This window comes from Haemorhous mexicanus, chromosome 3 (assembly GCF_027477595.1).
Source record: "Haemorhous mexicanus isolate bHaeMex1 chromosome 3, bHaeMex1.pri, whole genome shotgun sequence".
In the NCBI taxonomy this organism is placed as follows: Eukaryota; Metazoa; Chordata; class Aves; order Passeriformes; family Fringillidae; genus Haemorhous; species Haemorhous mexicanus.
Genome location: NC_082343.1, coordinates 13,677,406 through 13,691,243, shown reverse-complemented (window position 1 = coordinate 13,691,243; position 13,838 = coordinate 13,677,406). Strand labels below are relative to the sequence as shown.

The 13,838-nt window shown below is 41.2% G+C and overlaps 1 protein-coding gene across 1 annotated transcript in view; it reads left to right on the top strand.

Annotated features, from left to right (window-relative positions):
* The window catches only part of ALK (ALK receptor tyrosine kinase), a 306,751-nt gene that overhangs the window by 222,160 nt on the left and 70,753 nt on the right, over positions 1 to 13,838 (top strand). The window contains exons 6-7 of the mRNA XM_059840860.1: positions 6,249 to 6,380; positions 13,686 to 13,817. Of these exons, the coding sequence (XP_059696843.1) occupies positions 6,249 to 6,380; positions 13,686 to 13,817 (264 nt within the window). The remainder of the gene's footprint in view (positions 1 to 6,248; positions 6,381 to 13,685; positions 13,818 to 13,838) is intronic.

Genomic DNA, 13,838 nt, shown 5'->3' with positions numbered 1-13,838 from the left:
AAGAAGCAGCTATATTTTGTGCAGGATTAAGTTCTAGGGGAAAGCATTATCATGTCATTTACTACACTCAACAATTTTTAGTTGTCTCAGGAACTATGAAGACCCTCATCCAACTTTCCTAATTGAAAACTGAGAAAGTGTGAAATCCATCTAACTTTGTCCTTCCACATTCTTATTTCATTATAGCTTTTTAAGGAAGCTGTTTTTCTCTGTAAATTCAGGGAATATACATCACACCAACACTATTGTTGGAAAGTCATTCAGTCAAAAGGTAGGAGAAGCAACTAGACCTGGTCAAAAACATTTCTGAGAGAACACAGAAGGCCTGGATAGTCTGAATGCTGCACAACTCTGGAGAGAGTTCTTGCTACTGAAAATGTGTAAGTGGTGCCAGCTCCTCAGGTGTGCTGAGAGCTCTCTTCTGTGTAAGCAATCCTGCTGGCATTAGGCAATGCTGAAGGAGCAGATGTTTAAAATTTGTGTACTAAATGCAGCATCCCTACTTTGAGGCAGCAGGGAGGGAAAGCACATTAGAACTGAGCTAGCTGAATTATTGGCATGAGCGTGTTCCAAGCCAGTAAGTTCCCTCTTGAGTTTCCTGCCCAACATTTTATTTTTTTCTTAATTCAAATGTTTTCAAGTTTCTGAGGTTTATGACAGCATTGCTCATGTGTTGAAACCCCTAAAGTCAGCTTTCTAGCCTAGAATTGATTTGAATTTTTTGTTCTGTGAAAACTGTGGGGTTATTTTTATTTTCTGGTTAGATACATTTTAAATGTTGACATTGTCTTTGAGATGAAAATTCTGTCTCTACGTGGCTCTAATGAGCAAGTTTTCTCTTCTTGTAGTAGCTCACTGTGGGAATGCTGCCCCCTTAGTCTGCAGGGCAGGGGGTGCTCTCTCAAAGGGAAGTTATTTGCTGCCCTCTGTCCTGCCTTCATCAAAGGTGTGTTCATTTTATACTGTAAATTATTCAAGCTGCACTGTGAAGACAGTAAATAATTTCCTTACAGGGTTTTTTATGCCTGTTATCATAGCATCTCAGTTCCTTACAAACATTAATGAAATGAACATCACAGAGCTCTTGTGATGAGTTTATTCCCATTTATGTTTAGGAAGTGAAGTAAAAAGATTAAAGGCAGTTTATGGAACTGGAAAAATGGGTGAGCTTTCAGGCATTTACAAACACAGGCTGTTTTTTCTGCCTGTAGCAGGCAGTCTAATAAAAAAGAGAGCATTTCCTCCTACAAATGCATCCTTAGGCAATGACAGTGACAGTAACAAGTATTAAAGACAGGAATTATGAAGTGTTGACCAACTTTGATTGCCTGGTGTGAGAAACATGGAATCCAGTCTTTTTTTTCAAAGCATTTTTGAGGACAGTGTGTTTTCCAAGTATTTCTCTCACTGGTCTCATTTGCAGCTGCAACTACTCAGGTTCCTTGCTGATCTGGATACAAGAGTCCTGGGGTGGGTGGCTGGAAAATGAGAGCAGTGTAGCTTGCTGTGAAAGTTGTGATTTATGTGATCTGCCCTGTATCATGTGGAGTTCAGTGTCCATTTGCCAAGGATGGCTTTGCTCCCCTCAAACATGAACTTATCTTTCACTTCTCTCGCTTTCTTTCTCCCTTTATTTCATAGCTTCCAACTGCCCTAATGGTGAAAGCATGGGCATTAGTGACTTGTATCAATAGCAGATTTACTTTTCCTGGAATATGGCTATCCTCAGCACAAAGTGAGCCAGCAGCCTTTGAATGTCTGTGCTGCTGGAGGACTGGAGATAGAGTAAGGAAATATATAGCCATCAGAAATCGCAAGTAGTAGAAAAATCAATAATCAGAAACTCCCCCAAATTCTCACTATCCTTTTATAGCTAGACAGCAGCTCTTCTGTTTTCACACAACCTTTCAATCCCCCGAATGATGTTTTTGTAAATATCTGAGTGAAAGCTTTGAACTCAAGCCAAAGGAGGGACAGGAGAAATTGAGAAGTTAATGACAAATACTTGTGGCAGACACACATCATCAACAGGGTTGTACAATCCCAGATTTTTAGTGACATTTAGTGGAGGCACTAAGCTGCAGCACTAGCCCATTGGAAAACATTTTTTAAGAGATGTAATCAAATAGTAGGAAGCTTTCTGTTTTGAGAGGTAAACACATAGGGTTAGATAAACATGGTGGACTTCCATGGGTAGGTATTTTTGCTACATATATGCAATTCAAAATGGAAATTTTTCACATTATGGGCATATAGGGAACCTTGAGAACCACTGAAATAAACTCAACTCAAATCCTTGAAGGGCTCCTCAAGGATAGCCCAGAGAGAAGCTGCTTGCTGGTAAAAAGTGACAGGGCTGTACATTTATCCCAGGTCTTTGGAATTTTTGCAGAGTACTAATGAGACAATTTTTAAACAGCAACCAAGTATTGTCCTATTAAGCTCTTCTGTTTTAATGTGTCCTCAGCAGGAGTGCTTCACCTGACTGTGTTTGTCCCACAAGCTTTTGGTAGAATTAAAAATTATGGTCTAAGAAGTTGAATATAGCATGTGAAGGTATCATTATGTTCAGCTTCATTAATCCCTGTGTGATAATTAGCAGCGTAGCCAGTTTGTCAGATAAGAGATATTTTTGTGGATGCCTGGAAGCATTTCTTCTCCATCCCACCTGGCCAGGTGTGGTGGCAGGAAGGCAAAGTTTCCCCTTTTGCAGTGATCAAACACCACAATCTTTCTGGCCAGTTTTCTCAGAGACAGACTCAGCAGAACTTGCCAGCACACTGTGATTTCTCTGCTGGTCAAGGGACAGGGGAGGAGAGAAGAGGAAATCCAAGTCAGAGAAAATCTGTTGAGAATTGAAATACGTCCCCTTGGGTCCCACAGTACAAGCAGAAAGTTGCTGGTTCTGCATAAGCAAAGCCACATGATTTTCCTCTTTCCATCCTGACAGAGGAAATGAAAAGCAAGTCCAAAAGCATGGGTAGTAAAGATCCCAGGCTGTCATTTGTGTTCAGGATCTGGTACTGGATTTGAACACTGCCAGGGCTGGACTGTGTTGAGAAGCAGGACCTGTGAGGTACAAAGTCAGCTCTTGTTCCCCATGGAATTGTTTCTACTTTTCTGCTTTCAATTTAGAGCCTGAAATGCCATTTATTTAATGCTGCTGTTTAAATAATGATTTATAAGCCTCCAAGCCAGCCGTGGTACAGCTTAATTACTGCTGTAATTTATGGATGCCACTGGCTACATAAACATTGCTGTAAATATAAAGGATGTCTCCCACAAATTTTACTCTGATACTTATTTGATACCATTCATTTTCCTTTCCTAACACGTCTTCTGTGTGTGAGTTGAGGCCACTTCAACAATCCAGGTCATTCTGGTTCACTTTGCCAGGAGTAATTGGGTCTGGGAACTGAAAAGATCAAACGTCTGTTTTTCTTGCAAAGTATTTTAATTAAAATTTGAGTTTCCTTGAGCTTGGATGCAAACATCTGCATTAAGTGGCCCATTAAAAGGATTATTTGTATTTGGGCTTTTTTTGGTTATCTATTTGTTTTAGTAGTTAATCATCTCCTTTCTCCAATTCATTTTGCCTTTGTGCTCACAGTAAGCAAGCAAACAAGATGGGAATAAATCATGCACTGTAACAGAGCCCAGCCATTCCCCGGGCTGCAGCTTTGCTATTTGTGTTCTCTAACCTATACAAGGAGCACGTATATATTGGTCTAATGCAAATCTGAGCTAATTCAAGCCCTGTCTCCAAAGAGATGAATGAGCATGTAAATCTGCTGCTTTGTTTTGGAGGAATAGCTCCTGGAATTGCCTGATTCCCAGTTGCATCTGACATATTTCAAACACTACAGTCAGTTGGCTTCGGGAGATTTGTGCCCCCAGGCTGCAACAAAAAACACCTGGGAAGACAAGTAGGTTCTCTTGAATGCCTTGGTTCCATTATAATTAGTGCTAATGCAGTTATGTGCTTGGAAAAGTGAGTGCCTTTAAAAAGTTATAATTAATTGAGTAAACAGAACAACCCCATTGCCTACAATTACCACTCCTCTGAATTTCTGTGTATCTCTGCAGCTGCTGAAGTAAAACACGGACATTGCTGAAAAGATTGCAGATAAACTGAGTGGGACATGAAAGCTGGTACTAAAGATGGGCTTCAAAACCATCTGTGGGGTAATTCAGAGACACAAGAGTACTTCTGAATTTCAGCAGAACTTAAGGATCTTTGAAGAGTGTCATGATGTTGCTGACTCATGGAAGTGCTCTGGGGCATGTCTCCTAACTTTTCTTTGGGTGGTACTTCCAGCAATGAGGTGCTATTCAGGCTCACTGCACGCCCCTAGGAGAAAGGATCACCTACTGAGTTACCAGAGTCCCTTCTCACAGTCTTTTCATGCCCATTTGCAAATAACCTGAGCCCCAAGTGTCTGGCTTGTGGCACGTGAAGAGCTTTGCACTCACATAGGGAAGGCTCTCAGCGATGTCTCTGAGGGTACATTTTTTGTAGGAGGTTCAGCAAAGCCAAGGAAGATGCCATCTCACTGCCTTAAACCTGCACCGAGGAGCCCACAGAAATTGTCAGCAGCCAGCTCCAAGTTACTTGGGCTATTTTTCCTGCAAAGCTTCTCTGTAGTCATGCCTTGACCCAGACTGGAATACAAGGGCATTGTGCAGCCTGTATGTGGCAAGCCAGAATTGCTCTAAGGAAGGAGAAAAAATCAACCTGACAATAACACAGAGCACCCTTCTGAGGATCTATCGTCCTTTGTTAATAAAGTTTGGCATGTATTCCCCCCACTCCTGAGTGATTTGCACCATGAAATAAGCTGGAAGAGAAATAGTGGTTGTTTTCCTACAAGCTTCATTAATTTTTAGTTTTGGCAGGCAATATAAATAAAAATACCAAGTGCATATCTAATTGAATCGCCAGTGATTTCCAGCTCCCTGTAGTACCAGAGAACATGATGTAGCTGCACTGTTTAGTGAGCATGGATGAGTTAGGCAAACAATGGCTCACTCTGCCCAGAGGCTTTGGTTTAATCTGGAGCATTTATCCATTTAATATGAGACAGGGCAGTTATTGCTGCAGTGGGGAATCCACAGATCTCTTTGTTCTTCCAGGCTTGTCTTCCAGCAGTGACTGAAAGCATGTCTTGGCATATTCAGGAAGGTGTCAGTGAACTGCACCCTCACTCAGATTTTTGTGGAACTCTGGCATTTCTCAAGCTTAGTCTCCTCCATACACACTGACTCCAGGATGTTACTGAATTAATTCCTGCCTCCTTCATGCGTCTGATCTAGAGCATGGACCTCTTTTAAAAAAAAAAAAAAATTAAAAAAAAAGGCCTTGTCCTAAGCATCATCTCAAAGGACTTGGGATGAGAGAGTTCCTACAGTAAGGAAAATTATACCTGTCAGGCTACTTGATATCTGACTTCTCAGCTGTCACGGGAATCAAGTGCCTCCAGAAAAGGATGGTTCTTAGAGGAAATTGCTCAGGATCATTTCTGAGTGGATGATATTGACCTCTAATTGTAATGTTTGATGACCTCATACCATAAGAGATGTCTCCTTTGCACATTGCTGGATGTCTTTTGCTGCTTAGCACAGGTAGAATGAACTGGTGCCTTCGGTCTCTGGGTGGATGTAGGCTGCTGCAGGCTCCCTGACTCAAGGGGTTGCAGGAGCAGGAGTAGGCATAGAAGAGAAAGAAAATTACAAGTAGAGATTGAACTGTTTTCTCTCCTGCAGAGAATATGACAACACAATACACCCAAAGCAAAGGTAATGCATGTTGCCAAAATTCCATGATGAAAGCTTGTGCTCTTTGTAAATCCTATAGCCATGTTTACTCCTGAGCTAGACAGAGAGGATATCAGCTTTCAGGACATTCAGTGCAGCAATAAATTCACACACAGTTAAAAACCTGTCATGTGTATTGTGTTGTTCTTGAGAAGTACCAGAGCAGGATGCAGGATTTAAGCCCTCCAGGGGTCAAAGCTGCCTTCCATATTATAGCACCAGAAAGGCCTGGGGAACTGAAATTCTCTGTTAGCTAGACTATTAGACATTTGACAAGATTAAATAGGTAAAAAGCATATCAAGTATTGAATTGAGAAGATTTCACAAGGTATTAATCCCTTCAATGTTATGCAGGATGCTATGACCTATTGGTGAAAAGGAAGGCAATTTGGTTATCTGAAGTGTTTTTGTTGTTTTTTTTTCTTTTTCTCTAGGATCTGCCTCTCTCTCAAAAATGGCTCTGGAGGGTTCCTTCAGCTGCTGGAATGGAACAGTGATCAGGCTGGGGCAGGCATGTGACTTCATCCAGGACTGTGCTGAGGGAGAAGATGAGGGAGATATGTGCAGTGAGTAAATCCTAACCCCCACATTGTACCATTCTTTTCCAGAAGCATTGATAAGTTTGAACATTAATGTCTGAGACTTCAGCACCAACAGACTCATTTGGTGCTATCAAAAGACCTGTATCCCCCATAGCAGATGCCATTTCCTGGATGTCTGCCTGGAGTGCACCATTTGATATTTCTGGGCTCACCTACATCTGTTCTGCAGTAGCTTCTTAACATGCTCTTGGTGCTTTATCCCTCCCAGTGTCCTGATCAAAAATGCAAAGGAAGTATAGCCTGAACAGCTAGATGCCTTGCAGAATTACGAAATGTGTAGTTGGTTGGAGCCTTTAATCAAAATGTAGTGCAGCATGTGGCAGAGGGGGAGAGGAAGGAGAAAACTTCAAAGATGAAAAATGAGTAGAGCCCGTAGCTTGTCTTTGACCAGCTCCTCAGCTCCTATGTGTTTGTAATTCCTCTGGTTTTCTACCCTCTCTTCAGGAGTCAATAGTCCAAAAACATACAGCAAAAGATAGATAGCAGTTTTCTAAGAACTTGCTGTGTCTGAGTACTTTCAAAAATGTGCTGTGAGATACTTCAGGACCTTCCTTTGACCATCTTGAAGGTGCCTTATCACTTTTTTTATACCTCTGTACATTCTACCTCCAGCATCCTTCCATCTGCCAGCCTGCAAATAGTTAGGAGTGGTGGGTTGTCAGCTGTATGGTTGTCTACAGGGCAAATATATCAAGAAAAATAAATATTGAGAGTTTATTATTCAAAGCATATGTGCCACAGCTGATCTAGCCTGTGGGCTGTTACAATAGAACTGTGTTGATTTGGTATGTAAAAACATGTTTGCTGTTTCTAGCAAGAACTTAACATGAGTGATATACAACTTCTAGCAGATTCCACTTCTGCTAATAAAGAAATAAAGTCACAGACTTTCTTGGTGTGAAGAACATTGGTTTGACCTGGGATCATCTAGGAAACTAGTTAAAAGCTTGAAATTACAAGCTTCTCCATCATTTTAGATACTGTTATAATTTGAAATTATATTCTTTAATGATCCACTCAGTGGACATTAAATTCACAGGAACAGTGTCAGCACCGTGGACTTACAGCTTCTTAGAACCAATAATGCTTCATATTAGTAATATTGAAACCTTATTTCCATCTAAGACATTTCAAATAGAACTCTAAAACCCCATAATGGCATTTCTGTTGTCTTCTACCCTATAATTTAAAAAAGGTCGAATGCATTTTCATTTCATTGGAAGGAGAGAAACATTATTCATCCTCAGCTGTATGCTCAGATACGCTTTGGTGCCCGTGTGCCATAAATGGCTCTGCCTTGTGGGAGTAATCCCAGGGGGAAGGGCAGAGGTCAAAAGGGGGAGTTGTACTGATCATGGATGTAAACTAACATCCCCATGGGATGGGGCAGGCCTGGAGGAGCATGCTTGCCTGGCATTTTCACACCCTGGGTGCACTTGTGGTGGGTCTGTTGTTTGTATTCACATATCAGGAGGGTGGCTCTGCTTTTGCCCCTTGCTGCCACCCTGTACCCATGGTGAGCCCAGTGGAAAAGCAGCCAATGCCTCTCTGGCATATGCTGCTCACAGGTCTTGGTTTGGTTGTCTTTTCTCCCTCCATTCATCTGTAGCTGTTTCCACAAGGCAACAATGCACTTTGCAGCTGTATTGGCAAAGGAATATATTGAGAATGTCGGTGAGAAAATGTAAAAAGCAGAAAATACTTAACCAGATGTTTAGCAGAGCATCGCTCCCAGCTTGAGGAGACGACATGGCTTGCATTCATCCATATGAATGGATGAGAGTTCTTACTTTCAGCCAAAAGGTCCAAAAAGCACTGTCTTCCACTCAAGGAACAAAAAAGCACGGCTTGCCTGAGCAGGAGCCCAGGCTGTGGATATTCCTGCTTATCCACCTACAAGCCTGCTCAGTTCTATGGCTTATCCTTCTGCTTTTGCTTCTTTACAGTGCTGAATATTGTTGGCATAAGGTTTATACACAAAACAGAGAAGTGATCTACTGTTTGAGGTGTCAGATATATCTGAGTGGCAGCCTAACACAAAACATATGTCATCCTTCAGCATTTTAGTTGTCATTTTAGTCCTGAGCAACACGAATATTTTCATCAGCTTTTTGCAAGTGTGGTAAAAAGCAGTTCAGATTTATCAAGCAGAGAAAAGGGTTTCCCAAATGGTTCTGCTTAGACAAAAGAGCTGTCAGAAAAAGACAAGCTATGCTTAAAACTGAGGCGAGATGTTTTAAAAATGCCATTATCAAAGGCTTCTATCTTTGAGCTTCAAGGAGGTGTTGGGTTTTTTTTGCCTTTCACTGTCTTTCAGCTTTACAGGTTTTACAATAAAACTGATTAGTTTTATTATGATTTTAATTTTTTTTCCAAATAATTTGAATTTTGTTCCTGTCTTAGCTGAAAAAGATCTCTCTCCAGCCTATTTGCTAACATCTCTTTACTTATTAATGGCCAGTGAAACGTCATGGTGCTTGTTCTGCTTTGCAACCAATTAGTCTGTGTAGAAATTGTCAAAGCAGAGAGTGCTGACCCCTAGAGAAAAGAGTGTTTGAGTCATAATCAGATATCCTTGCAGAAGTAAAAGACAGCTTCAAAGGGGCAGATGAGGGATGAGAGGCTGAGCTGAAGGTGTTTGTTGACTCAGGATCAGACACACAGATTCACCAGCCTGATGGAAGTGCCATGCTAGAAGTTACTTTGCAGAGCAAACACTGCAGACTCGCATTAATACTTCAGATAGCACTGGTGGTGTGTCTCTGCTGGTAAATTCCTGCCTTTCCAGATACAGAAACTACACGTGGCAGCCACCATGGCAGACTTTGACTCTGCTGAATTCATAAATTGAAAGATAGATTCCTCTGTAAAAGTACTTTTTTAAGTGGTGTAATAGCTGGAGCAGGGTGCCTCTGAAGAGTAACCTTGAACAAGTCCCTGGTTGATTATACTCAAACAATCTGAATTCCCCAGCCTTCATGTGACTGTTTGGACCAGTTATCCCCCATATGAGGCTCTGGGAGCTCTTCCCATTCATCACTGTGTCCCTTGCTTGCCTCTAGGTAGGATGTTTCTTATTTCCAAGGTTGCAGCTTATGAAGTCCTTATCTTCTGTCTGGAACCAGCTCTAGGGTTTTCTCATATTTGACTGAGTGGAAAGTTCAGCATATCTGGTGAGAGTTCACAGCTTGTGCCTTAAGCTTCAGCAAATTTATCTATTAATGCTAAGCAACAAATTCTATATAAGTAGTTTACCTAATCATTCAACATATGGGTAGAACTTACTGCAGAAAACTCCAGCAAATTTTCTCTTATTGTAGTAATCACATGTAATATGCTTTGTGTTGTACAAGACAGACACAAAACCTCAAATTATTTGCTAACATAGATGGGCAGGGCTCTGTTTTACAGAAAGGGTGAATTTGTTTTAGCAGTTTTGTACTTCTCTTTTTAATTAACAGTATCTGGGATTTTGGATAAATAATATTTCACTGCAGGGCAGCAAGTCAGGGCAAAAGTTAAAACTTTACTGAAAAGGGGTGCATGTAATTTTGGCTAGTCCAAAACTATTTTATTTTCTGTGACAAATTCAGAAAAAAAAGACTCATCCTTGGAAAATATTGGCTAATCAGTCCAAGCATGTTAGGCAAGTAATGGATGTATTCTAAAAACAGTAGAATTTTAAATAATGGAGGTGCCAGTAATATATTTATTATCTAGAGACCCAGAACTTCAAGGTAAAATTAACCTAGGACTGGTTCTTCTGTGAATTTGAACTCATATTTTCTATTTCCATAAAGAGTTTCCAAGCTTGTGGTCTGGAATTCTGGTCTAGTTCAGAAGAAAATGGTTACCTAAGTCTCTCGAGGTTGCACTTCCACATTTTATGAATTTTAGCTGGAACAGGAAGTAATGTCCTCTTTATCTTTCAAATAAATCTCATAATCACTCAGGTATGGGTAATTTTCACTCTGCTTCATTGAATATTTAAGGATGTGAAACACCTTAGCAGGTGAGATAAGGAAGACAAGTGTCTGGTTCCTGAAAGAAGTGACTCAGCCTGTGGAGGACTGCGTGCACACATCAGTCAAAAGGCCAGGTGGCAGCTAGAACAGGAACCTTGAAAGTTTGATTTTCTGATAATGTGGATGAGTGGCCAAAAAAAGCATTGATAATCAATTTTAAAGTGGCCAGTTTGCTTTCCAGGCAAAAATGTGTGAAAAAATCATGGGATTCATTTTCGTCCAGATACAGCCCAGCAGAGTCTTCCCACAAGCAAAGTGATGAAGTAGCAACCTGTTGCCAGGCCGTGCTAGGCTCTTAAGGTTCCTGTCTTGCATACACTAATCCTTCTGCTTCTTTCTTTATCAAAAGCTGTACTTATAGAAATGAATTCTAACCTCTGGCAGTTTTGAGCTCAGCAAAGCCATCTGCTATTGAAGGATAACTCTGGTGACTGTTGAAAAGTATTTTCTCTTTGTATGCTTTATTTCTGGTAGAATTTGGCTGGCCAACTCTGCTAGCATAGAAGAATCATTGAAACAAACTCATATTTAAGATTCATGTGATTCTTTAAATTGAGTAGCTGATCTGTTTGGCTTCTGAGATTTCATCCTAAACTTGGTAAAGGTCCATACGTACAGAATAGTCTTTAGTGCTTTTGTTCTTTAGAATACCAGTTTGGAATTTCATCCAGAAGCCTAAACTGTAATATCTGGTTGATTTACACCTAGTTTTGAAGCAAGAGATGACTCCATCTGCTTCATAAATTGTATCAGTTACTAATTCTCTAGCTATTAATGGACAAAAAATCTGGTTAAAGAAAAAGAATTTACTAAGATTTTTCTTGGAAGGTCTTTAATTCTGAAGGCTTGAAAATATTTGGTTAAAAACAAGTTTAGCATCCAAGAGCTTTTCCCTGCTTGCCCGCCCACATAAAAGGAGAGACTCTTGCATTCTCAGAGTGCTTCAGTTTCACTGGACTACTCTGTTCTCCATCTCATACCCACAAGTTGTATCTTAATCTTAACAAGGCCTAAATCTTCTGAGGTCTCTGTCTGGTATCAGTATCCAAAATGGCAGGTTTCAGTAGAAGTAATCCCTGCCCCATAATTTCCATGATTTTCCAATAAAGTCAGAGCAGCTTCCCCTCATCAGTGCAGTGTCTGTGCTAATGTGAGTTTCAGTGGCAAACCCATGAAATGGAGCAGTACAGGTTGGAGAGAAGTGGTTCCCAAAGAGATCCCTGTGGAGTACCAACCCATGGAATCACAGGTGCTGTACATATTCAAGGTAAGAAAGAGCAGCAAAGAAAATGCATCCAGGGCATGAGACATCTGAAAACTCATAAAAGATTAATTTGTGAAAAGGGAATGAAATATTCTGTGAAAGTAACAGCTTTTTATTTATGCCCTTACTTGTTCATCGACAGTGAGTTTTCCCTGGCCTTCAGGCAGGGATTGCTACTTAGATGACTCCTCCTGCTGCTCTGACTTGTTTACACCATCCTAGATAGCAAATGGCCATGACATGAATTCAGCTGGACACCAAACCAAGCTGTTTCTGTGGGAATTCAGGGCACATTATAATTTGTCATTTTCTTTGTATCCCAGCCTCAGGCTGAGCAATGAAATATAATCAAGTTCTGCAGAGGGGTGAAACACAGGGAAGTAACTCTCTGCTTAACAGCTTCACATTTAAAGGCTAGGCTGAATGAATTTAGAGATTTTTAAAAGGAAAAACTTGAAAAAGCCCTAACTTCAGTACAGGTTTTGTTTTTTTCATAACAGGTTTAGATGCTTGCCCAAAATACCACCAAAATGTGGTTCTTGGGTCAGTGTCAGGTTCCAGGTCCAAAACTAGCCCTACTAAAAAGCTACAGATAGAGGATTTGTTTAACTTTCCTCTGACATGAGAGTTGTGATTCAGGGTCCCAGAAAATCAAATGTTTGTGGTCTAGATGCTGCAGTTGTGGTGTTCCACAGTTGTTTTCTCTGGCACACCAAGGAACACCTGCATGTGGCAATGACAGTCAACTGCCTTTTGAGGTGTGTGAGTCAAAGCTGGGGCCCTGTGAGCAGGTATTTTATTGATCTGAAATCTCAGCCAGGGGAATCTGCTACAACTTAAACATTTGGAATAATCTGGAGCTTGAATACTGGTACCTCATTGTCTGACAGTCTCTCAATAGATATATAATTTCAGGGAGGAAAGAAATTAATAATCACAACAAATTATATGTACAAGAGCCTCTTCTTCTCATAGAGGAGCTGATGAAATTACTGGTATCACTTGACCGGAAGATTCTCTTGCTTTAGAAGTTTGTGGTCTATCCTACTGCTTGTGAGTGAAGTAATTTTTATTCTGATTTTATCAAGCAGCTAAAAGTAAAAAAAAAAGAAAAATCCTGGATATGTGTTTGTACATGAAATTTCATTTTTATCTTTCAATTTTTAACAGATTTCATGTGTCATTCTCCTGTCTTGGAGCAAAAGGAGCAATACTTTGTACCCCCTGTAAGCAGAACTTGCAGTTGTAGGTAGAGAAGTAAAAGGAAGGCATGAGATTACCTTCTGCTTTGAATGGGACCACTATTGCTTTAAAACTGGCAAATTTCAAGGCAAAAAGCTAATGGAGCTCTATTGTTTGGAGCTGGAAACTGAAATCCTAAGCTAGTGGCAGAATGAGCGGGCTTCAAAGCCTGGAAGTATGGATTAAAATAAACTGTCCTCTTTCATCTCATGGAAGAGACTCACAGGTGAAAAAAGTGAGGCACAAAAGGATTCAGTACTTTACCTGGGGCCACATCAGTGCTCACAGAGAGAAGAGATCATGTTGCTGAGCTGGGCTGAGTAGAAACCTGAACTGTGAGGGAGGGAATCTTGTAGGTAATTTATCCTCTCCAAGATTTCCCCCTGTAGAGTTGCAGAAGCGATGCTTAGGAAAGTCATCTCCAAGATGTGACCTTGAGCGAGCTGATAGCTGCAGAGTTGAGAGCCCAGGAGACGCCATGGTGTGTAGTGAGATGTGTCCTCTCACTGGGGTGTCAAGGTGTGTGGGGAGTCACTTAGCCACACTCTGGGGGCTGTTGCTCTCTGCTTCTCCCTCCCCATGGTCAGGCACGTGCACAATTCCATGCAAAAGGACTGAGGAGCCGGGAGTGCCCTGGGCAGAGCGGGTTGGAACAGTCACTGCAGCTCCTGTGTGAGCCCAGGAGCCTCCTTCTCAGCTCACTGGCTGCTTCTGTCTGTGTGCCTTTCTCTCCTGCAGGAAAGCTTCCCTCTGGCTTTTACTGCTCGTTCGAAGATGGGGATTGTGGCTGGACACCAGGCTCCCCTGCGTCCCATCCTTCTCCATGGCGGATTGGAAGCTCGGAGCAGAAGCGTTTCCCTTCCATAGAAGGTGTGTGAGAGGAAACAGTAA